We start from the raw sequence: 27,353 nt of genomic DNA on the forward strand, positions 1-27,353 counted from the left end.
TGTCATCAGCTGACCAAATATCGATAGTTACTAAAATATGTTTTATTGAATTTAACATATTTTTAATTTTTTTTTTTATATTTCAAAGTAAATTTGTGGCAGCATTGAATGCTATCCTCTGCTAGCTCAGTTGATAGACTGGTGGACTATATTGTCTCAGTGGCATTGTAGATGATAAATGTTTCCTACTGGGTGGCATATACAGTGATTGCAATTTCCTTGTACATTCTAAAAAAAAAAACAGGATTTTCAACCAATGATAAAGGTTAGAAATCAATAGCTACCATTTTAATAATGAATCTACCAATTGCAGTTTTTACTGCTATAGATAATTCTTTGTCATAACGTCCAAATAAACGTAGTTGTTTTTTAGGCGGAGCTATATTTACTTTATTAAATGAAATTTTACTACTTATATTTTGGCTGATGGTGTGGAAGGAGCAGGATCAATTATTACTGGTATTGTGCGTTTGTGTAGTTGATTAATCGACAAAGTAGAAGTTTCAGAAGTGTTTACTTTTTTGTTATTATTATTACCTAATTTTTCAATTAACTGTAAAAGATGTTTCCGTTAAGTGCTCTTTAAGGTTTGTAGTATTGCCAAAAAACTTTAAATGTTTTTTTGCAAATTTCACAAGAAACATTTTTTGTCATCTTTGGTAAAAATATATATATTATTACCAATAATATAATATAATATATAAAATAATAATAATATATATATTATTATTAATATATATTATTGCGATATATATATATCGCAACCACAAAAAAAAAAACAAAACATTATTTTAGTTGTAGAAGAAGTTTTAAATATTCTATTTGTTAATACTTATGATAAAGTAATTTTATAACTCGTTAATTAAAGTAGTACAGCTGTGGTAATGCTGTATTGGAGAGGGAATATCGTTTAAAAGATCATGTTGCTTAACCTGGTCAATACTTTAGAATCAGTTTCCCTCTGTCTAGAATACTGAGGGAATATTTATTTACATTCGAATGGAGTGGTAGTTGCCGTGTACGGAGTGGTATATATATATGTTTGTGGATTCTGAGATGTTAGTTCATCATTAGTGAGATCACTTGCTGCAAGATGTGGTGTTTTACTATAACTACATTAACTTTTCTTTTAATATCTATTAATCCAACTTTAAGTAATCTTAAAAAATCTGAGCTTCAAGATGCAATCGATGCATTTGATTCGTTTGATACTAGACCTGTAAGATCTATAAGTCCTCGACACAAGGTGAGCAATAAAATTTTTAGTTTCTTGTATATTAACTTCTGACTCGTGGGTATGCAGTTTGTGGCATAAATTACGCATCTTGAATTTATTTTATTCAATACAAAGGAAACTATTTTTGGTGGTAGACAATCTGCATTTAATAAGTGAAATCGTAATAAATAAAGTTGCTGATAAAATCTCATTTAAAATTTATACCCAATTATTAATTAAAAAAACATGAAACCAATTGTAAATTTAAACTGAAAATTTTATTTGTTTGAAAAGTTTTCAAAGAGATTTTAAATACGTCTGTTGTAAGTACAAAAATTTAAATTTATTTCTTTTGAAATAAAAATTATAATATTTTATACATTTTAAATCAAGATGAATAATTTTATTTTACTTTTTAAATTAAGTTCTAAAGACTTTAAATATGAAGGTAATTTAAAAACTTGTTAAATTAGGATAACTTGTAATTACTGAATAGAATGCATTTTAATTAAAAGAATTTTTTAATCATTTTTTTAAAAACGTGTTACCTTTAATAACTTTTTCATTTTTACGTTAATTTACTCAAAAACAAATGAAACGGTTTTTTGGCTAGCAATTTTATATTTAATGCGACTGTATGCTGCTTTTCTCAATTAGAGATCTTCTTCTAGATTAGATTGTGACAAAGCATTCCACAAAACTATTACACATCCAGCGTATAATAAAATTCAGACTGGAATAGATTGGACTTTTATTTTAATATGTTATTCAGTGCAGCAATTTTCTTTTAAGCATATGTTTATTGATTTATATGATTAAGTAAAAATATTAAATATATATCTTTATATATATATATATATTTCTTGTGTGCGTGTGTAAGTCACTGAACTCCTTCTAAACGGCTGGACTGATTAAAATGAAATTTTTTGTGTGTGTTCAAGGGGATTCGAGAATGGATTAGATTCACAATTTGATACGATAGAAAACGTTTTTTTAATTAATTTATTTATTCATGTGTTGTTGATCTTGGGATGGATAAGGTTCACAGCTGGATCCGGTAGGCAGCGCTGCGATCGCATTTTAGTCTTTTATTAATTTTTGGCATATCAGTCAAACCCAGTAGCTGGTGCTGCAATCAGATTCTAGGAAATATTTTTATTTTGTTGCTTTTTCTCATATCAGTTGCTTGCGTCGTAGCTTAGTGTTGTTATTACATTAAAATTCGTATTTTTAACGGACTACTGTGTTTAGAGAGTAGTTTGAATTAAACCCGATAGTGCTGTTCTGAGAATTGGATTTATTTACATTCTGACTTTTATAAAGTGAAAGGTTAAATTCTATGAAGTTCTGTAATGTTTTGTAAGTTTCTTAATGTTCAGTATTAATTGCAATGATTTTGCAGTCACAACTCTTTTCGTTAAAAAATTATTTTCCACCTAATACTGTGATTTAAATAGTGTTGTGAATTGATCCGATAGGTAGTGCTGTTGTTTTGCCATTTGGATTTATTTACATTATGTGAAAAGTTAAATTTTGTGATGTTCCTAATATTCAGTTTTTTAAGGTTTCATGAAACTTTCAATTGTGTTCATTTAATCTGTACGTATACTCAACGAAGCATTGCCGAGTCTGCTAGAATTGCGCGCTTATTGAGAATATTATATTATATTATTATTTATTGAAATAACGTTTTAAAGTGTAATTAAAAAATATACATCATACATATTTGTAAGGTGCAGTATTGAAGTGAGTATTTTTCATGAATTTTAATGATGTATAAACGTGCATTCAATAATAATCAACTTAACCTACAAATTTAAATTGTCAGTTCTCATTTGAATCTATGCAACTTATGAATATTGAACGGCTCTTTGAAAATAAAAATCTAAGTTCGTAAAATAAATTATAACATTTATAAAATAAAAATAAAAGTTACTTATAATAATTATAGTTTAAATTATATTTAAAGAATTGAAATTATAATTTTTATAGCTGATTAATTTTATAAAAAATTTTTCTAAAATTGTTAGAAATTGATAATTGTTAAATTGATAATTTACAATTATCTAAAATTTGGTAAAATAGATGTTGAAATAAAGAATGAAAAAAATGTTAAAAATTTTAACTACTTTGCTTTTTTACAGAGCTTTAATTTTTATATTAATTGATTAATTAAGCACGATTATAGAACCTCAAAATTATTAAACAAAAAAACAAAATGTAGGAGGTACTTTTTTAGAGTGATCCTAAGTTAAATTTATCAGTAATGTGGATGAAAATTTATTAATTACACTAATTATTAATTTTTCGATTTTTTAATTCAATTTTCATCAGACATCTCAATATTTAGTGAAAATAAATATTAACCATACTACACATAATTAGTCAATAAACCCATTAAATAATACAACAATCACAGATTTATAATATTCATACTAATAGTCATATTAATGATATTTCGTTCACATTCCTGCTAATTTTAACTTAAATAAGTTACTTATTATTTATGTGTTGAGCATTTATTACAGAACAATGCCACATCAGGACGACTGTCGGGTCCGATAGTTAAGTTATATATGTTCTTGTTTGTTATATGTATTTTTTAAATTAAACAACATTTCTCTTTGAATTTAAAATTATCCTTTTATCCAGTGTGAATTTCAGAGATTTTTTTATTTAAAAAAAAAAAAAACTCAATCTGGTGGTGCTGTTTGTTTTATTATGTAGTTGAAGTAGTACACTTTTTAATACAAATAATTGTATTGTATTCCTAAACTGTTTGAATATGCTATTAATTTTTTGTCATTGCTTAATTTAGCAATGTACAGCTACGGCATAGTATCAGTACAACCAACATTATCATGATATTCAAAATATTTTTGCACAAAATTTCAAGAAAATTAATGGGTAGCATAGGATACAACATTCTCTGAATGTTTGGGGATTAGTTTCATATAGTGTTGAGGAAACAACTGAAGGAACAAAATTAGTTTTACCTCAACTTGTTGAAAAAACTTCTATATTAAATGAAAATTATTCTCCTAATCCAAGTGAAGAATCTAATTGATAATGCAAAATAAGAAGAAAAAATAAACTTAACAGATTTTCTGAATTAGTATGGGATATAATGTAAAAATGCATGTGGACCAATGAAAATTGAAAATGGTTTCTTCTGAACTTTTTTTGATGCATTTATAAAATATTAATATTACTAATAAACTAACTTAAATATCATATATTTCTTAGGAACATAAGTTAATTAAGCATACAAATGGGTTAATACTATTTCTCTTAAAGTGGAGTACTTATGTTACCACAATTAAGATTATTTAACTAAAAAGTTACCATTTTTATTTGCTTATTAAAAAATAAACTGCCATTTTATTTTGTAAATTATATATTGTTACAATCTTTATCTTTTACTATTATTTTACTATTATTATTTCTAATTTCATGCATTTGGTTTTTTTTCTGAATCTATTTGTTGAAATTCACAGTGGCAATTTACAATTTTCTGACAGACAAAAATGAAATTAACAGCTTAAGGTGTCGCATCAATCTGTTCCAAAATTATAGTTGTCTGGAGTTACACAACAGTATTATTAATTTCTTAATTAGGTTAACTGTTGTATTTCTTCAAATAATTGTTTTACCAAAAATGTTAAAAAAACCAAAAAATAAAGTTAAAAGTATTTCATTATTATCATCATCATTATTAACTTAAAAATTTAATTATTTTTTTATATTCTGTTCTTTTTCATTAAAAAAGACAACAATCATTTGTGCCAAAATATTTCTTAGTTGTCAAAATTTTCACAAGAGTGTAAGCCAAACTTTTTAATATTTTTGTTATATGAAAATAAAAATATAAAAAAACGGCATAATATATTATAATTCATTTGGTTAATGTGATTTTAAAAAATAGTGCAAAGTAAAATTTTTTGATGTTTTATTTAATTTCAAAATATTTGGAGATTCCATGATACCTATATTGCAGTTTGACAGCAGTGGACATTGTGTTTAGATTTCTTGAAAGGAAGTTCAGTAAAATGTAAAATTAATTTTTTAAATTAATTGCGAATAAATTTATTTTTGCTTTTAGACTTGTATATGATATTTTACTGGAAGTATTTGTATATATTTTTTTGTTATCTTACAATTTATAATTTTTGCTTTTCTCTAATTTAGGGAAACTGTATATGTGGAGTTATTATTACATAATTATTTCTTGATCTTATTATTTTATCTTAATGGTATGAATCTTTTTATCACATATTATTGGAAATAATTTATATAAAAATATCAAATTATGATTAATCTGTAATTCTGTTTTTCTATATCTTCCTTACATAAATATGTATGCTAGGTATGGTGTTACATTTAGAAGCTGTATGAATATTTAATACCTTCTAAGACTTATCCAAGAAAGTTCTTTGTATACTTTTCAATTTCTTGAACCCAGCAGCACCATTAAAAGTAAAAACGTTCTGAAAGTTGCATTTTTTATCACAGTAAAAGTAATAAGGGTTTGTATCTGTTATTCAGAAACAAAGGTAGAATGTGCTAGGGAAATGTAGTGCTACTTTTTGAAATATTATTTATAAATTTATTATACTTGTCAACAGGTAAATATTATTATTTTTTAAAGGAATTCTTAAATTTAATTTTAAACGGTTGAGGTTTTTTGTGACTTATTGTTAATATTACCTTATTGGGTTAGTGTAGTGGTTAAATTCATCATTGCAAAATCAGCTGATCTTTGAAGTCAAGAGTTCTAATGTTTGAGTGGTTGTAAAGACTTTTGAGTCTTTTATATGGATTTGAATGCTAGACTGTGGTTACAGGTGTTCTTTGGTAATTGAATTTAAATAATTCACACATCTCAGGAGTGATCGACCATAGTCTGTTCCAGACTACTATTTTACTGTACATTTACACTTAAATTGCACATTGCATTACATCTGCAGCTGTGTCAGACTTGGCAAGCTGGTAGCAGTAATTGCATTTGCCTTTACACACACATATGTAGACCTGACAGTTTCTGGAAAACTGGTTGGAGAAAATATAATACGGAATGTCGGTACCAAAGATATTCAAAAGTAACACCTTATATTAAGAGAACTGGTTAATATAGTTTAATAATCTCTTTTTTAGTAAACAAAGCAAAATAGCAAATTGCAAAAAACTGAAGGCTTTCTGTTCGGGAGTTACCATCTTTGTTAGTGGTACTGTCAATCGGGAAGATGGTGTCTCAATCTGCGACTAAGGGCCCAATAGAAATTTTCCTTTTCGCTGTTTGATTTTAGCCTTAAATTAACATTGTATACCTCATCCAAGAGGTATTATAACAAATTAAAACTTTGATATTAATTTTTTACATTCGGTTTATTTTAGTGTTATAATGTCTGTTTGAAAAAATTAACTTGACCCTTTGAAGAAATCATTAAATAGTTGAAAATAAAACTTTTTTAATATTTACGTCTTCAAGGTGAGATAGGCACCAAATTAAGAAGCGATTCAACAATTTATTAGCTGATTCTTTTTATTTGGGGTAAATTTTGAAAACCATCTGCAACAAGTTGATTGAGATTTTTGTGAGTATACATCAAAGTAAAGATTAAAAAATTCAGAGATAGGAACTTAAATTTTGTGTTCATTCAACAGTTTTCCATGCAGTTTTGCTGTAATGTATTTGACATTATTCATTTGTTGATGAGATAAGGAATGATTATGATTTAGAAAAATTGAATGATTTAGTTGAATTTTATTGTGAACATTCAGAAGTCACAATTAAACATTGACTTTTGTTTATTGAAATTTTGTAGTTTTGTTACAATCGAGTTTACATTTTATTTATTGACATAGTGGCTTCCATACATACATCTACTACTGATATGCGAATTATACAACCATGTATACCAAATAATATTTTGTTTATTACATGACAATAGTTCTCCTGATACAGTGAAACTAAATTGAAATATGAAGCTAATCTTTTAGTTATTGTATAAAAGGAATGGGTTTCCACCATTTTAGCGTTGTTAGGATGGTAGCGGTCATTTGGTCAGAGTTTCTACTTGTATGGTTTCTGATACCCTTAGTTTAAGGTTAAAGGAAGATTTTCAGTTTTATTGTGCTGATTAAATAAATGAGAAAATAAAAGTGGCATGAAATTTAACTTGCTTACGAATGTGAAAGTCACTTTGACGTGCCTTACCTTTCAGGAGTAATTCATTCTTGATAGAATTTTTTGTTGTTTTTTTAATCTAGTCTTAACCCTACTGACTAGTATTACTTGTAATTTAGTATGAGCTGTACATTCATTATTGTAAGTTTGTCTGTGCCTGCCTTGGATTTAATTATTTTTTTAATTTCATTCTAAATGAAAAATAAAGAAAGATTAAATAAAATGCATTGTAATAGTATGTATGAAGATCTGGATTTAGTTCCAGCAGATCATCCATACATAAGCTAGCAATCTGTATAATTTCTATTTTGTACATTATCTGTTATCAGTAAAGTTATCATTACAGTTTCTTATTTATTTGATTTATATTATTCAACCAAAAAGGAATGATATAATGAAAAGAAAAAAAAAACTTTGTAGACACAGTATAATATCTTTTATTATTGAATTAAAATATAAGTGTCACAAGTTGCTAATTTGTTTATGGATGATACTGATATAAATTACTGTGTTGATATAATTCCCTACTGTAAGAAAACATTCATCCAACTTGTAGAGAATAAAACAATGATTTTCAGATATTCCCTTACGTATATTTCAGCTTAAAAAATATTAAATTTATAAATAATGTTTAAATAGCTACTTCATATTCCTTTCTTTTACTTCCTTCAATTCCAGGAAATACATATGAAATTCATTTAGCAGTTAGCTTTTTATCAAAAGGGTTTTGCTGAATCAGAGGTTCAAGAATTGTTTGTTAAAGCCTAGGTTCTTATTTTTTATTTTGAAATGATAATTCAGTCTTTTATAATTAAATATTTTTTTCATATGAAAATAAGTATTATGCACAGGTGAGATGTTGAAGATAAGTAGGTAGTTCATCAGCAGTACTGAACACTATGTATTGACCAGATCATTGTCTGTTGACTGCATGTCACGCTGTATATTGTTTATACTTTGTATTTAGTGGTATTTATGTAAAATAAGTTATCATTAATGATAATAATTACAATTCATACATGTGGATTGTGTATCATAAGAAAAAAGTTACAGTTATCCATTGGTAACTCTACCTTTTTTCTTCTGAAGAATGGAAAGGAAATGTACCATTATATTAGTTGCTAAAATTAAAATAATGCCTTTAGGAAATTTAATGGGTACACCATAGTCAGAGTTATAATTCAAAATAAAATTAGAATAATTTTTTTAACTGAAATCGTTTGAACTTTGTAGAAATGTTTATAAATTAACCATTTTATTTTTTTATTAATTTTTTATAGGATACCGGTACTGATGCCGGGAGAAGATATGTTCCTGGTGCACCAACGGCAATAGATGTACACAGTAAATTAGCAAGAGATTTAGCATTATTTTTTATTTGTGAATATAATAAGATAACTTTTCCGTACAACTACTTCCTTGTTGACATATGGAGTGGTACACAACAGGTATTGTAAAAAAGTAAAATTCTGATTATTATTTAGTTACAGATACATTTGTGTGTATGTGTATATGTTGACAGAAGTGATTGGATTTACTTATATCTTCATAAAAATGAAAATATTTGTATTTAATTCTATGTGTGTTTTTTTAATATTTTATAATGCTATTAGTAAACAATAAAAATAAACAGAAGACCGTTTGTGAGAATCCCATGTCATTTATTTTTAATGGACCTCAAAACGTTTTCATTGCTTCATTATATATTATTGTTTCATTGTTTTAATTGTACGTGTGATATTATTATGAAGATTACAAGGCTTCATTGATTCTATTAGAAATGTTGTTTTTATTCAAGAAAGAAATATTTCCATCAGTATGCCATTTTTCATAAAAATCAAATTTGTAATTAATTCTTGTGGTTTATTAATTTTTGCTTTTAGGTTGTTGAAGGAATAAAGTATGTAATGAATGTGGTAGCAGGTAATGTGAGTGGATGTAGGGAGGGCGCTCCAGCAGATAATTGTCAATTGAAATCAAACGTGGTAAGATTTGATATGATTTCATTTTATGAGTTTTTTATTTTGGTAATATATACTCATTATAATCCATAAGAAGTAGAATGTAAATGATAGAATAATTGATGTTTTTGTCATTTTATAGCATTAAATGCTATTGGATGATTTAAACAGACAATAGGGTTTGTTTTATTTTTATGCTTCATCATATTGTACAGCATAGTAATTTTTGTTGTTATAATACTTACTAATAGAAGCAGATATTGTGGATGAGTAATTAAGATATCTTGAATTCTAGAGACTGATATGATTTTATGATTGAGTTTAATCAGTATTATTAAGTATATAGAGTTGTGTGTATATATATTTTGCATACATAAATGTTATTTTTGTAACCTGTTTCAGAAAGAAAGAAAAATTTTATTAATAGGTGTGATAGAAGTATTTACAAGTTTAATAGAGAACTATTAAAAAAATAATCAAATTTTTTCTAAAATCTTATATTTAATTTTTACAGCGTTCTACAACAATCTTCTTTTGATAATTTCCTTCCTGATGTACACAATTTTCCTAATGTCTATTCCACTTAAAGAAGTAACTCTAGAATGCATTTTTAAAAAAATAGCTTGTAGGATGGTCAGGAATTTTATTTTTTGGACTGTATTGTTTCAGATCACTGTTTTATTAAAGGCAATTTCAATTATTGAAATAAAAAAAATTATCAAGGGCTAAGTTGGGATGTACACTCAATCTAGTGGGTTGTAGGAATGACAATGATTAATATTTTGTACAAAACTTGTGAATTAACAGTGATGCATAGGCTGAAAGATAATTATGGTGAAGGAACCATGCGTTATCCCACATCAAAATTAAGGTCCTTCTACATTTTCGTGGCCTAATGATTTGTGATGACTACTATCTATTTCTGATACTACTTCAACAGATTTCTACTAATTAGAAGCTAGTATCTAGACTTCTAAGGTAGTGGTAGCAGATGACTGTCAACCTTATTGGTGGAAACTTGACCAAATCATTCACTTGCACAGTGTGGGGTGTGTCTGTTGATCGTCGAAGACCTTCCTTGATGACCATCATCTTCAGTGATTCTTGAGTACTTTAAAATTCTTGAATTACTCATGGCTTTGTGTGCTAATCAGAGTCCTTCCTGTAACCCTCTTGAATTTGAATAATTTTATAAGTTTCCATAACATTTTTGGAATTTTAACACAGATATTCTCTGCAATTCTTTGTTTAAGTCACTCATCTCAGAAATCCCAAACAACACTTGTTTTAAGAAGGCTATGCCAAAACCAATTACTGTGGTCATATCTGGGTAGTGGAGGATAGTTTGTTACTTCCTATGCAGATGTGCAGTTATAACAACTGCATGTTTCAAAATATCTCTACAAGCACCAGAAAAAAATGATGGATTACTGTTGGGTAAAAGTTAACAAAAATAAAAATGATACACAGCTCATATTTGCCAAAAGAAATTGGAATTTTATTAGAAAGAAAACAACTGAACTTATGTTAAATCATAACCTTAAAAAATTAAATGAAATTATGAAATAAACATAACTTAATTCTATATAAGAAATATCAGCTGAAATCAGCATATCAGTTATAATAATACATGATAAATACATAAAAATACATATTTCAAATAATAGTTTTGAGAATCTACAATTAAACAAAGCCTGAAAAACAAAGGAATATAAGACATCTTATTTTACAATTAGATACTTCTAAACATAACATCAATAAAAATAGTGTAACTGGAAAACAGTTGCATTACTGACATATTCCGTAATAATGAAAAATTAGCAATGAACAAATGTCATAAACTTAGAAAAACGAATTACAACAATTCTTGTTATTGGCACTGGCCGTTCCTAATTTTGGAACAACAAACATATCATTAAATAATTAAAACTAGCAATTCTAGTTTATTGTAGGAAAAGAAGCCGCGATAATATTCCAATATAAAAATAAATTAATTACAATAATCAAATTGAAATAATTAAACATATAAATAGAGTTCATTTTAGTAAATAGGCTTTCTTGAAAATATGAAATTACAAAGTCCAAAATCATAACTTCTCAACAGGAGTTATTTTCTTAGATTAATTTAAGAGAAGTAATATGAATTCAGTTCATGAATAGATAATAATTAAACTCTGCGATTGACAAATTACATTAATATAGACATTAATATAGAGTCAAGTACAATAAAAACAAGTTGTAATAAGTAAGCACATAAAAATATGTTGCACATGACAAATAACATAACCTTAATTAATCCACCTCACGTGACTGCACTTAAGTGAATAAATGGTTTTTAAACCAAACTTGAAATTGAAATGCATAATTTACGAATAACAGAATGTTTCACAAATTTTACTAATAACGTAACTGTTTAATATAATAAATAATGAAGGATTTGAACATCCCTTAATAACACACGAATACTGGTAAAAAATGAACTCGTGAAATTAAATTGCACATATACATACAGGTTATCCTTGGCGTAGTCTGCAATGGCGAATCAAAAATACAGAGTTGTATCGTTGTTTAGAAGTTGAACTAGACGTGGCGTCTCAGATTTGTAGTAATGAGTTTGGAGAGAATACTGCATCGATGAAAAAGTAATCAGCAGTTGGAGAAGATTCGGCGTCGATAGAATTGGCGCTTTGTAGTGATTGACACACTTTCATCAGAGAAGTAATATACTGGATTTGAAAATGAACTTGTCGAAGAAACGAGGCTAGATGAAACATAGAAATTTGCAAAATTCACAAAATCTGACGAGAAGAGCAAGAGAGAAAGCCCACGACGTTTATGTGTGTGAATACGATGAAAGTATTATCACAAAGTTTGTGAGAGAAAAGTCACAGTCGACTGCACATGGTGTACGTCTGATCTACTCTGCCGAAAAAATGGCGTGAATGAAAAGAGGAGGAAACCAAACCTAGGCAGTGGACAGGAGAAAGTGTGTGTAAAAAACAAGAGATGTGTGCATGTATTAGTATGGGAACGAAAGAAAAAAGGGTGCGTATGAAGGCAGCAATAAATAATGCGAGAAATGAACACGCGGTCACTATTAACATGGCAGAACCGCCCGTCAAACTGACGCCAGGACTTGAGAGCGGATGCGTTAAACCAAACAAAGATAATCAAACAGATACACATATGACAAGCCCAATACGAAACAGTGTAATAAATTTACCAAGCCTGTTTGTAAGCCTTTACCAAGCAACAGCAAAACCCAACCCTAACTTTGAATTCATTGGAAATAACGCAACTGTACGCAATTGCGTAAACAATTACTTTTTGAAAAGATCTTGTACATTCTTTTGCTGGACTAGAGTGATTATTAACAGATATATAGAAATCACAACTGGCATTTTTGAAATATGCTTTAATGCATGTATATATATATATCAAAGTTGAGTACAGAAAGATTAGAAAAATCAGCATGGGACTTTCCATTAGTTTAACCATTGATTTAGTGTTTGTATAGTGTTAATTTGAAGCAGGTGTTTGGGATTTTTGTGATGAGCGAGTTACTTCAACAAAGATTTGCAGGAAAATTTTGTGTAGCTTGATTTAAGGTTACATTACACTTAGTGGTACCATTACCCTGCACTATGTGTAAGTCATATTCTGTCTTTATAATGATTACAAATCACATAAATTTTGATTATGAACCATTAATTAGAAGAATATTAATGCTTTTTGGGGATTCTGCCCTAGTATTTTATTCAGAAATAAATATTTGATTCTTTGTCTGATAACTCCAGAATTATTTAAAAAATTGCAAGGATCGTCCAAAAAGTAAAATATGTTTTTGTTTTATAACAAATCTATTGTATTTATTTTAATGTTAATATATGCATTAAAATCTACATTTTTTAAGTTCTTTTTCCGCATAATCACCTCCTAAGTTGAAGCATTTGTCAAATTGCGGCACTAGGTTTTGTATGTCATCGTCAAAGAAATCTGCCGCCAGTCCATCAAGTCACTCGTGAACAGCTGTCTTGACATTGTCACTTTCAACTAACTAAGGGGTTCTGAGCATGCTCAGAACCCCCTTAATGAAGAAACACAAGAAAATGTTTATGGCAGGGAGATATTCTCTCTGGTAAATAAACAACACAACTTCCTTAAGTTTCCTTCTTGTATTTTACTTTTATTTTAAATATAAATAGTTGATATTAGTCAAATTACTACAATAATCTTTAAAGAAGTTACAGGTGCTATTACTGTCTTTCCCTTTTACAAACTTAATTACTAATCTTAATACTTACAAGTATTTACCAGCTACCTTATTACTATTGTTGTTTTTCCTTTTCTGAATAGCACTTAATCTACAAAATTATAGGCCAATGTCATTTCTATTTCTATTTTCTAAATTGTTTGGAAAGTACACTTCTAACAATTCTTGAAAACCACAATGTATAACTTTTTGGTATAATTTTAGGAAAAAAATTTCGACCAATCCAGCCATTTGCTAATTTATAAAATATCATACTTGTACATGTGTACATAATAAAAGGATTCAATTTAAAATTTTTGCGATCTTAGTAACATATTTGATTTAGTTCCTCAAATTTATTAATGAATAAACTTAATAACTATAGTATCAGAGTAGTTGCTTAATTTGCTAAACTCATCTCTTGCTAATTATTAACAGATAATTAAAATTTCATCCTTTCATAAGAAAACAGATTTAAAAAGTAGATCCTCATTTCAGGATGTAGAATGCGGAGTGTCACAAGGAAGTAGGTTTGATCCCTTGCTGCTTTTATTGTTTATTAATGATATGCCTCACAATATTGAACTATTTGTTGTTACCTCTTTGCAGATGTCACAACTGTATCTATATTTAGCGATAATTATTTAAAAGGAATTGAAAATTCTATGATAATAATTCAAAGAAATTGACCGGAGAATTGAAATTTTTTTCTAATTTTCTGTTTGGATAAAACTATTGAATTTTGCTCATCAGGTAGATATAAAATATGAATGCGTGGCCCTACAAATATGAATCATGTTGACCATATTTAGAGAATTAATTATGTTTGGTTTTCCTTATGTTTACGTTTATAAATATGCAATCTTTGCTAAAAAGAATAGTCACTTGTTAAAAAATAACAAAATCCAATTCTGCCAAACCTGATAACAAAACTGTTATCATGTAACTGAACACTACTACAGTTTATGAGAAGGGCCTTGTTACGCTTCCTTTATCATCTTTAATAAATTACCAAACTTTTAAAAAATCTTCCCACTAACTTATTTAAAATACAATTAATTTTTTTTACAGAAACAATATTACTCCGCTTATGAATTAATAAGCAGAGTAAATAGTGCTAATTTAAAAAAATGTGAATTAAAAAACCCTGAATTTTCTGCATTCAGTTCAACATTTAGATAAATATGTGTTTAAATAATTTTCATTTGAACACAGATGCTATTTAATAAAAACTAACTTTATTTAAAAAGAAATAGACCTGTACAATTTGTGAATATCTAGTACTTAATATGCCCTCTTTCCTTTATTCTTAATCACTTCACGTACATGATGAATTCTTCATTATGAAACAATTTTCTTTAAATAAAAAAAATATTTTTTTTATTAAGAAATATAACTGCACCCAGTGGAACAGATTCACGCATGAAGATTAAAATGATGTCAACTTTTGTGGTACAGTTCATTTTTGAAAGTTTTATTTCGCCTATTGCACAAAAATTTTCAATTGGTTTTAAGCCTGGGGAGTTGCCTGGCCACAGGAGTAGTTTAATGTTTTGTTCTTCAAAAAATTTTCCATTTTTTTTGGTAATGTGGCACGGTACCAAATTTTGTTGGAACAATCCATTGCCTTGTGGGAATTTGTTTTGAAGTTGTCTCAAAACCCTTTTTTCAGAATCTTGATATATCCATCAGGTAATCTTCTGAAACTGATGAACAAGGTCATTCAAATATGAAACAATCCCTAAATATTTATTTCTGCATATTTTTTAATGGTTGTTGGATATGATCTGGTGATGTATTTTCATCTGATGCTTTTGTAACGTATGGAACCCTTTGCCTGAACATAAAAATATGACTTGTCATAAACGTAACATTTTTCCAGTCTTCTTTGTTCCACTTAACTGGTGTTTTGTCCTGAAAGAGCCTTTTTTTGCACATTGCTGGTGGTAAAAGCTGCTATTTAGCTGGCTGATAAGCTTTCTGTTTAGTTGCAAGAAGTCAGTGTCTAACAATTGCCACATAAAAATCTGTTCCACTGGCTGCTAATTTTCAGTTTAATTCCACAGCAGATAATTGTGGGTCAAGTTTAATTTTTCTCACTAAAATCGATCCTGTGTTGAAGTAGTTTTTCTTTTATGGCCACATTTGCCTTTACTTAGAGGTGAAAAGGAACCAATTTCTTTAATTTAAAGAACAAACAACATAACATTCACTGTCTGTAGTCCAACAATACACTCGGAAGCTATTTGTTGTGTCAACTGATATGCCGAGAAAGAGGAACAATTTTCTAACGCTTTCTTGGATTTATCTCCATTATTTTATATTCAAGATGCACAGACCGGAAAATAAGGAAATATGATTTTGTAATAAAAAATGAAATAAACATTCACAAAACACTATTTGTAATATGAAAATTGCTAAATAACCAAAGAATGTAATATTACATTACACAGACAACATAAGAATATGTGTAGTCAGGCTGTGTAGCCATAATGTAGAAATATACAAAAAATTCCCTGTATTCAAATTAATTTGCATGCTACTAGAAAACTTTTACCATGCTACTAGGAATGTTCTGTCCCTTCTAAAACTTTTTTAAAAAAATCAGTGTCACTTTTCTCAATATTCTAATCTTATTTATAGAAAAAAAAAACAAAAAAAAAACAGTGAATAAACTAAAATTTCTTCAAATTTTTTTGTTGTAAGAATAACTGTCAAAACCATTTTACAACTTATTAATAATGGTTAAACAACTTACAGCAAAACATGAGTCCAACTTTTGCAACTATTCACTGATCGGAATGTTTTCAAAGAAATGTTCATTTTTTTTGTTTTAGGTACTGTAAGAATACACATCATTCTAGATCTAACCTAGGACAGGTTATGTGTATTGATTAATGAATTATTATTATAATTAGTTAATTATTAAATTACTTATCTAGACTGTATATTCCAATTATTTGTTTATTTGGTCAACTGATTGGTGGGCTGCAAAAAAAGCATATTCAGTTATTATTTTCAGTTGTTTTTACTAGCTGACAGCGGGTGGGGTTGTGTTTTGTGATTACTGAGAAACAATTCTGTTTGTAATTGATACACCTATAGTTAAACGTTTTAATTATTAATTTGAAATATTCTTATTATTTTACTAAAAACCATGTATAAGATTGTATTTTTCTTACTTGTTATAGAATCTATATGGATGTCATTTTGAAATTATTGAACAGTCTTGGTTGAATAGAACAGAACTCTTAGATTTTGATTGTGTTCCAACTAATCCTTTAAAAGATGTCACAAGTAAACAGGTACTGATTTAAGACTTTATATTACAGTGATAGTGCTATTATATTTTGTTCTATATATTTTATCATACATTTTCCTTACTATTAAATGCTAATTTAAAGATATTGTTTAAAGAAATGTTTTTAGGAAAATAATGTTCTTTCTGTGTATTCATCCACTTATTGATGAATTTAATATTCTGTGCACTGTTCTTTTAGAATCAGTAGTACTAGATTTTATATGTTTCTTTATATATTCCCAATGTGTTTACACATGTTTATACTGTCTAGCTTTTCAGAATTTACAATTGAAATATTTAACATTTGTAAGACAAGATTTACTGTATTCTTCAATTCTTTGTTCAGTATTCAATTACTTAAAGGCATTTTGGTACTGATCTTCAGAAAATTTTTTTTTAAATGGATAAATGACAGGTAAAACTATTCTTAAATGTATATGAATATTAATTGTTTATACCTTAAATGTATATACCTTAAATCAGAGGTTGGCAACCTTTTTGTCAGTAAGGACACAAAATAAATTCAAAATTATTTGGGGCACCACACTATTATTACATAATAAGCAGATAGATGATACATTTGCCTTTAAACAAAACAAAATTGTTCTTCCCGGTCAACATTAAAACAATAAATTCTTTTTCTTTTATAATTAGTCATGATGGCTTATTTATAAAATCTGTTTAACCAGTATGATACGTATTTGATAGTGAAAAGCATGACTATCTTGTGTGATGTGGTTACTAATAATATGTAAATAGTAAAATACAGTCAATAACAACAACACTCAAAATACATAGCACTGAGAATACAGTAACATACTACCAAATTTATCAGAAGCCAGAATATTCTTACATGCTAAGTAGCAAGTGTGTCACTGTATGACCTTAATTGCGGTTTGCTGACACTGAACTTGCATAATTATATGCATAATTATGTCTTATATACATGTGATTCCAATACGGTTATTGGGCTTAGTAAGTGTATAGTATAGTGTGGGTATACAAAAATCTAATCGAGGGCGCAATGGGACCCACAGGTGCCGCATTGCTGACCCCTGCCTTAAATCATATCTTCCGTCCAACAAAATGGCAAACATACTAGGCGTTAGTTTATTAAGAAAAAATAAACATTGCTCCAATAAATAAACATCACCTAATTGTTATGCACCTCTCTTTCTCCTGTTTAGAAAGGATCAGATATTTAATCTATAAACAAAAATAAAATTATTTGTTAATAAAAAATTCATTCTTTTTCCTAAATTAAGCAGTCCAGTTGTGTTGATCACAATGCCGCTGAAAGCCCAGTTATAGGTAAATGCTATTAAAGTAATCTTTAATAAATTAATATTAATACTCCCCCTATGTAACAGATGAACTTTAGTGTACTGATAAACAAAGCAAGCCTTGATACACATACAAACTGCGTTAATGGCATGCGTTGACCAACAGACTCTAAAACACCACTCGCACAAAGATAAACACCTGAGTCACAAATTATTATTGTCTCAACTATTCAAATCATTATCATATGTAAATGTGAAAGCAGAAATAAAATATTAGATTAAATAAAATAATTCATCATACTAAGTATTAAGTAACAACTAGACTTTATAATGAAAAGTTAAAAATTTAATATACTTGAACTCGTTCTTGGCATAAATAAAGCATTTTCTATTAAATGATTAAAAAAATACATTAAATAAACATATATTGTAAATAAATTTATTAAGTCATGCCAATATCTCTCTGCTTCCCTTACATACCCGTGAAAAAATTTATTATGATGTCTTGATTAGAGAAATTAATATTTTATTTAATTATTGTTCAACTTTAATTTGCATTTATTTAAACCACGTTAAAAAGTAGATACAAATTAAACAGCAGTAAGATGAGTAATAATCATTAAAATAATTTTTACAAAAAAAAAAAAATATTGTCTATTGCTGGGATGCATTACTATAAATTATTAATAATAGAATCACTTGTAATACAATTAAATATTAGCGTGAAGATTCATAACTGAATGTATCATAAAGTAATATCATCAGTTGAAACTAAGTGAGAAAAGGACTCTTCTAAACATAAATTTTTAAATTTAACTATATTAATTTATTTGAACTTACTTCTCATGTTAATCATTAACAGTTCAGTTAGAGAACCTGAGAGATGAACTCTGTGTATTTAAACCGAAGTATTTTAGCAACATACAACACTTACTGATTACAGTACATTATGTAATTGAGTTATGTTTTTGTTTCCTCAGTCTTGATCCCAGAGTATAATTGTTTTAGCCAGCCATCATTACTAAATTCCCATGCAATCTAGCCAAAATAACTAGAAAATATTTATGTGCACAAAAGTAGTTTTTAAGGAAAACATAATCTAACATTTTCTAAAAGAAAAACATAATCTAACTGCAAGTAAAGGTAAGTAATCACGTTGGTAATTTTTTATGAAAGATAAAAATGTGAGATAACCTAACTAAAGAACAAAAAATATTACCTGATGCAAGATTACAAGAATTGCTAAATAACTTCATTATATGGACTATTAAAAACACCGTTCACTATGGTAAAAAAATAAATATAAATATTATATTCCGTATAACATGAAATTGAACAATTTCACCAAGTATAGCCTAACGAAAGGGGTAACGATAACCCACTAGGAAAGTAGGTTTTTTTTTAGTCAATCTCAATGATTATTAATTGTATCGTTCATTTGAAATTATATTGATACAATGAAAATTCCCCGCACGGGGGTCTCAGTCTTGAGACTGAGACCTTTTTTCCTGGGAGACTCTTTTTCCTGTTTAGCCTCCGGTAACTACCGTTTAGATAATACTTCAGAGGATGAATGAGGATGATATGTATGAGTGTAAATGAAGGGTAGTCTTGTACATTCTCAGTTCGACCATTCCTGAGATGTGTGGATAATTGAAACCCAATCACCAAAGAACACCGGTATCCACGATCTAGGAAGGTAGTTTAGTTTAAAGTTGATTAAATTTAATAATTTATAAAACAATTAATAATAAGTTATTAGCATTTCAGCTCTGAATCAACGTGTTATCAAAAGGTTTAGCCATTTTTATTAAAAATCTTAATTAAATGTTTTACTTTTTGAAGGAGTTCATTGAATAATGATGGGTTTCCTGTATCCTGGAAGACTACTGACACATTATAAGGCAGTTTTCTTGAAATGGATGTGTATTTATGATGGAAAATTGTTATGCAATAACTTTCTTTTGTTATTAATGTAAAATAATTTTTGTGGAATATTAAATCATATTATATATTGTATCTGATTTATTACAAAAATTTTATTTTGTTTTGTTATAATTCTCACCTGCAGCAGTATTTGATCTACAGCTTTTTATATAGATATTTGTTTAGTAAATAAAGGAATATCAAACAGTTTCCTTTTTATATGGTTGGAACTGGAGGGTTATGTTTGATTTAGTCATAATTTTATTTATTCATAGAACCTGTGTTATAATTTAGAACTAAATGAAGAATAAAATATTTCCATGTTTGTACCTGCTGATCCTTATAATATTAAAATTGTTTGTAACTAGATGATAGTGTCATTTTGATTGAGCAGTGAAAATAAAACTGCCAAGTTTGTTCATTTTGAAAATTACAATCAATGTTATTTTTGTATGAACATTTGATCATGTGACATTATTTTTCATTTATTTGAGACTGGTTAGCCAAACAGAAATAATCTGTTTGATAATTTTATTTCTGAATTCTTTTACCTTTTATGTCTGTAACAAAGAGATTTTTTGAGGTTTGACTTTATACTCCATTATCTGAACATTTCCCTTTTTTACTGAAAAATGTAATTATCATTACAACAAAGGTTATTATTAAAAGGATTTTTCATTTTGGCATCATGAATTCAAGCTTATAGAACTGGTAAAATGTATTTTAAATATACTGAGTGTTTTGTCTCTCTTAGTATGTACATATTTTGTAAAAGACAGGTAAGTTTTTGATGAAGTTTTATTATGATGGGCAGCTATACTGCCCATCATACAATTTTCTTATTTATTGGTTTTGTACATAATAATGGTTATTGTGAGTATAAGTTTTATGTTCTCTGTATGTTATTTATTTTTTTATTTACATTGTACTGCCTCGCAATAATCTCTAAGCTTACATAGAGTTCAGCGTTTGTATTGATCATTTGATCATGATAATTGCTCTCAAATTAAATAAGAGTTAAATAATTGGTGGTTGATAGATAATACCTAAGAAGGTTCAATAATTGAACTCCACACTGTATTCTCAAAGTACATAAGTATCTCGGACATTCAAAAATTCAGTTTAAAAATTATACATCTTGCCGGATCTGAACATTATTTTTGTTTTATGTTATTATTTAGTTTCCTTTTTTACCATATTTTAAATATGTCCTGTGTATAGTGGATGTACAAATTGTTATTGCATTCACGCCAGTTCTCATAAATCTGAGGGATGACTGTGTTTGTCTCTGAAACAGATCACATGCATATATGCGTTTAGGTCAGTTACTTTCTCCATTTATTTTTCTCAAGATTTTGTTATATATTTTCTGTGTTTGTTTATTTTTAATATCGCACATTTATATTAATAAAATGTGATTGATTCTCTTACTTTTTTCACTAATTTTTCATGAAAATTATTAAATTTATTATAAAAAAATATTTCTGATAGAAATAATTTCGCTCTCTATCTGTCTTTATTTTTATTGATGATTATTTCTACAATTATTTATGTATTAATGTATTCAATATTAACATTCTTTAGGATCATCACAATTATTATTAAATCTTTTTTCAATGTTTTTAAGATATATTTCCCCAAATTAATAATTGTTCTTGTGTTCCATTTTTATTAATTATGAGTTTCCTTTTCTTGTGTATTTGATTTCTTTCTATTTCTATATCTGTTCTTCCTGTTTCACATACATGTTAGGAGCATACAATTATGAGAACAATTTTCTGTAAAAAAATATTATTTAAAAAAAAATATCATTATAATTTTATTATTTATTGAAACAATGTTTTCATACTTATACTCCTTCAAGGATTGGTTATTAATAAAAAAAAGGAAAATTAATAAAAAATTTGTATTATGACACCTAACCATACTTCATTTATTTAACAAAAAAATACATAAAATCAGTTTAATGTGAATTGGATGTGATTAACCTGCTATAACGCTGAAGTCACTGAATAGAATGGATCATGCAAATCTGTGTGGTACCCTCTTTGTGGAATCCAATCATTGAAAAATATTCCTTTTCATTCACTTTAACCTCTCATTTTTCATGTGTATAAAAAAATAATTTACATTAGAGGTTTAAATAAATAGATAATGGTGTTACAGTGAATATATCTCTACTGACCTTTGTAGAAGAGTTACATTGCTTTTAATTTGGAAGTTTCTGAGGTAGAAACTTATCGAATTTGGGAGTTTTTGATGTTGTAAAAATTCATCTCTCATCCAGAAAGAAGGTAAGGGCTGATTAGCATCAAAATGAGAACAGTTGACAAAACGAAAAATGTATTGTTTAAAATAATTACATATTTTTCTACATAATCACCATTTTGTCCTAAATATCATCAAACAAGCTTCTTCAAATCCACTGTATAAAATTACGCCGCCTGAGTTTGAAGCCCTTTTTCATCAAGATTTTCAATCCTTCACTTACCTCAAATTATTGAGCTGCAGTCCAGTGTTTGAGTGTATTAAGATACTTTTTGACACTTAGGTAAGATCAGGATTGTAAGGGCGATGAAGGACTGTAGTTGTGAATGTGCATTATTGTGGAAAAGAACCAGTCCTGATCTCAGCATTCCCCTGTCATCGGTTTTTAATGGCACAATTTAGTTTGGAAAGTGTTTCACAATAGACTTGTGATGGGATGAATGTTTCAGCTCCCTTGAAATAAATCAAATTTCATGATTTTCCATCGAGATTGGGCTTGTTTGAATTTTTTGGTTTAGATGAACCAGAATGACGCTACTACATGGATTGTTATTTTTTCTCAGCATTGAAGTACAAAATCCACGATTCATCAACAGTGACGTTATGGGGAAAATATTTGTCTGCCTTGTTGTTAAATAGATTGAGAAAAGCACATGCAGATGCCATTCTTTGGTCTCTGTGAGCACTTGTCAACATTTTTGGCACTCATTGTGCACACAGTTAGTGATAACCTGGAGTTCAGTCATGATTTTCAACATTTATCTTTGAAACTTCTGGAAATTCTAGAGAAACATTGCTAATCGTAAAGTGACAATTCTCTCTCACTTTTGCATGCATACGTACAATGAGATCATCAGCCTGGACACTAGGCCTGCCACTATTCTGTTCATCGTGAACATTTGAACGGCCTTCTGTAAACTCGACACTACTGCCACTTTTTTCCTTCACTCATTTCAGAAGGCCTATATGTTTCACATAACTGACAATTAATTTCAGCATCACTATGTCCTCTTGGGTTGGGAAATCTAATCAGTGATTGAATTTCACCACTAGTGGGATTTGTTATTACCACACTTATTTTATTACACTTTCTCCCAAAGGCAATCGATGATGAACCAATGCCAATTTGTTAGTTTCATGACCAACTGATCACTTAAAGCTAATGTGTACGCACAAACTAATTGGTGTTGCTAATTGCTATTTATAACATATTGGCCTTTATTTGTTAACCTCACCTCATTTTACTTATAGAATAATAAAAATCATGAGTGTGTTGAAACATTTTCTTGATCTTCAGTCTTTACTGTCTTGTTTGGGTTGAGAAGTAATTATGATTTGGTTTATACTAAAGAGATGTGAAGGCGCTTTTTAATGTACATAAAAATTTTAATTTAGTTTTATCATTATTTTATTGAGGAATTTATTTTTGTGAGGGAAGTGGGTACAGGAAACATTATGTAGTTTATTTCACGATCTTTTCTACATTATTTCAAGATGTGTGCTTTTCAAAATAAGGAGCAAAAAATCCTCAAAAAATAATCTGTTGAGTGTTTTTGTGAATTGCCACACTAAACTTGTAAATAACAAGCTTATAACATGTTTATGTTGGAAAGTTTAATAAATAGTAATCAAGTGGATTAATAAAATAAATAGATCATTTCTAATTTAAAAAAAAACTAACTATTATAAATTGTGTTTGTTTTTAATAATGAATACAGTTGTTTAGATTAAATTGTTTGCAAGTGTGTATGCATTTAGAAGGAATTAAGAGGCCTGGTTCTATCTAATATCGCTTTGCATCTAGATTAAGTATTTTATATAGTTACCAGATAGGACAAATTATTGAAAATAGGTTAGAAGAGAATTGATCCTTCGAGACCACAAAATATTAAGGAAAAATAAGCACTACAAACTTAAAACATCCAGTGGATGATTAGCCAAAATTCATAAATCATTTCTGGGATGAAAGATGAAAAAGAAAGTAAAATGAGGAGAAAATACATCTATCCATCCATAGGGGAACTATAAAATTATACAAAAACATTTCATACAAAGGATTGTTTAAATATGCTCTTCAAATGTTAAAAGATGTGGTGAGCATCCATCCTGCTCAGAGCTCTATGAAGTAATCATTGATTTGGTATCAACTGGCTCAAATATAAGTAGAATTAAATGTTAATTTCTTCCAAATGTTGCCAATTTGAGAACAGATCGGATTCTTTAAGGAAAACTTGTCCACATAATATTGTGCAGCATGTAGATAAACAACTGCATTTTGATTGTAATTCTTTCAGTTAGAGCTGTCCAGAATTCATATTAGACTCTGTAAAAAATACTATTAATAATCAGACAAGATTATTAAACTTATTACATAATTAAAAAAGTATAATTTTCTTGTGAATAAGATCTTACCACTATATGTGGGATTAGTTTAATTAAGAATCTAAAGTAGATTACAAGAAACACAATGAACATTCTCTTGCTTTGATGAATATTAAAGTAAGAAAAATTGAATATCAAGTTAGTGTAGGAAAATAGTATCCATATGTTCATGGTCCTGTGCATATACAAATGTAGTTAATTTTGGTTCTATAGGACAAGTGGTAGCATCTCAGTCTTTCATCTGGAGATCCCAGGTCCAAATCCCAGTCAGGAATGGGATTTTCACTCGCTACGAAGATCTCTTCCTCTGAAGCAATACCTAGCGGTTAATTCTACTATATTATTGTTAATAATTTTGCCTACCAATTTGATAATGCCTTATGCAGGCAGATGGTTTGATGTGATATGTAATGTACACATTCTTGGTGATTATTACTCCTGGGGAATCATTTATATCTATTCGAATCATGAGTTTTTTAATTGTTTAGGTAGTAAGGAATTTTGCTGTGTACACTGGTTTTTATATCCAATGGGTATGTATGAAGTAACTGCTCCTTTTTACCTCAGTATGGGTATTGAACATATTTGATACAAAAAATATGCTTGTTAAAAAATGGTTGTTATTTTTATTTTATTCGTTTTGCTGTGTTATATTATTATATGGCATTCCTTATATCTTACATATATGTTTTGAAAGTAAATTTTAGAGATAACGTTATGCAATAAGGGACCATATTTTGATGGATTTACTTTATTCATTAGGTAATATTTATTGAACTAAGTTTGCTAAGAAGTCTTTCTTAAGAAAAGGCAAAGTTGATAAACAACTTTGTCAGTAACTAAATTACAGTAACTTGAGAATTCATTATAGCAGGAGCAAAAATCAGATGAAGGCAAGTTCCACTACTTAAGTGAAGCATGAATTTAGTTTATTCTTTGTTACTTTAAAATTTTTATGTAGAAAAATTAATAAAGAAAGTGAAAAGACAATTTAGAGTATACAGTAATATACAGAAAAACTTCCCCTATATCGGACATGCCTCAGGAACAAAAATCTGTCCATTATTTAGAGGCATCCGCTATTCAGAAAAAATACAGTATTATGTTCGAGTATTGTACAGAAAAAAAACTTTGATTAGAACAACAGTATTGTGTTTTTTTTTCATGTGATTTAAATTTAAAAAAAAGCCAGTTGCTAATTAAAACTACTTTGTAAAATTCAAGTTTTTCGGAAGATAAAAACACTGTCTATGTTTATATTTGAATAAAAAAAGAATACTGTACTAATGTAATTGACCAGTAGAGTAAGAGAATAAAATTACTATACTATACTAAACTGGAATAAAAACAAAATAAGCTATAAAAATATTAATTAAATAGAAGCTACAGTATACAAGAATATTAATATATAAAAAATAATGTAAAAACCAAATACGAACATATACAATTTATTTATACGTAGGTGGTTTAAAATAGCTGTCTGCTTTTGTTTGCACTAAGTCCTGGCATATATTTTTTCCAATAAGTTACTGTACTATTTAAGTAGTAACCTGCTTTATAGCAATATTAATCCACAAAACTGCATCTAACACACTAATGCTTTTAGTAAGCTCATCAGCATCCAAAACTTTCATTGTTGACAATAAGTACCTTAACAACATATTTTTTACTGGTATTTAAAATTCTGAATGATTCCTTGATCAAGCGGTTGACATACTGCAGTATTATTTTTGGGAAGAAATATAAGTTTTACATTTTTTAAGCTAAAGTTGGGTGGATTTTACATTGTCCAAGAATAGTATGACTTTCTTATTTTGATTGAAACTTGGAGTTAAGGAAGGGCTATTATTAACAAGCTTATTATTTCATGCCAATAATTTGAGAATCGAATGATGCTGTTTGTAATTAATTGATATATGTAAATGTAGTATTCTTGACAGTCATATATCATTGTTGAATCGTTTATGTAGGTGGCTATGTTCTTTGTCCTTGTAGTGAATATATGTGTAGCTAACTATATATGTTGATCACCAGGTCAGAATATGGTTTGGTTAATTCTATTATTTTATAGATCTTAAAAAAAAGTGCTGGCTAGGAAACACTGTCATTAGCTTTAAAAATATAACTGGTTTGGTCTTGACTCAAACTGTTGATCTCTTGGACAGGAGACAAGTGTTAATCTTTCTGTCATCTTGACATTAACTGCCAAAGTAAAATGTACCTGAAATTCATTTCATTTTTTCAATTTTTTTATGTTTATGTGAATTTGACTAACTATATTTACGTGAAGTAGTGTAATTTATGTTCACAAGTTAATTGTAATACTGTTATTATAATTTCATGTTAGCAGCTGTATGCTCTTTATAAACTGCATTAACATTGTGACCTACCTTTTTAGTTTCAGCAGTCACGCATTCATTGAATACGTAAAAATTATTTATTACATGTCATGATGTAATATTTGATTTATGTACACCATCTGAATTTGATATTATTTTATGTATTTGTAATTTAAGAATTGCTTTCTGTTTGTTATGCTGATTTATTTTATTTTTCAGAATAATAGAAGGAAAGTTA

At 28.1% G+C, this 27,353-nt stretch overlaps 1 protein-coding gene across 2 annotated transcripts; it reads left to right on the top strand.

The window, feature by feature from the left end:
- The first annotated feature begins 1,040 nt into the window (after positions 1-1,040).
- LOC142325338 (cystatin-like) lies at positions 1,041-20,219 on the top strand. Of its 2 annotated transcripts, XM_075366966.1 has the most exons (5): positions 1,044-1,246; positions 8,684-8,851; positions 9,287-9,388; positions 16,808-16,921; positions 20,046-20,219. In XM_075366966.1, exons 1-5 carry the CDS (start codon positions 1,094-1,096, stop codon positions 20,058-20,060), a joined length of 552 nt encoding a protein of 183 aa, XP_075223081.1. In that variant the 5' UTR covers positions 1,044-1,093; the 3' UTR covers positions 20,061-20,219. The 2 variants fall into 2 exon arrangements, with proteins under 2 accessions (XP_075223082.1, XP_075223081.1); XM_075366967.1 differs by lacking the exon at positions 9,287-9,388 and having other exon boundaries at positions 1,041-1,246.
- The last annotated feature ends 7,134 nt before the right edge of the window (positions 20,220-27,353 follow it).

Source organism: Lycorma delicatula, chromosome 5 (genome assembly GCF_047948215.1).
Source record: "Lycorma delicatula isolate Av1 chromosome 5, ASM4794821v1, whole genome shotgun sequence".
Taxonomy (NCBI): domain Eukaryota; kingdom Metazoa; phylum Arthropoda; class Insecta; order Hemiptera; family Fulgoridae; genus Lycorma; species Lycorma delicatula.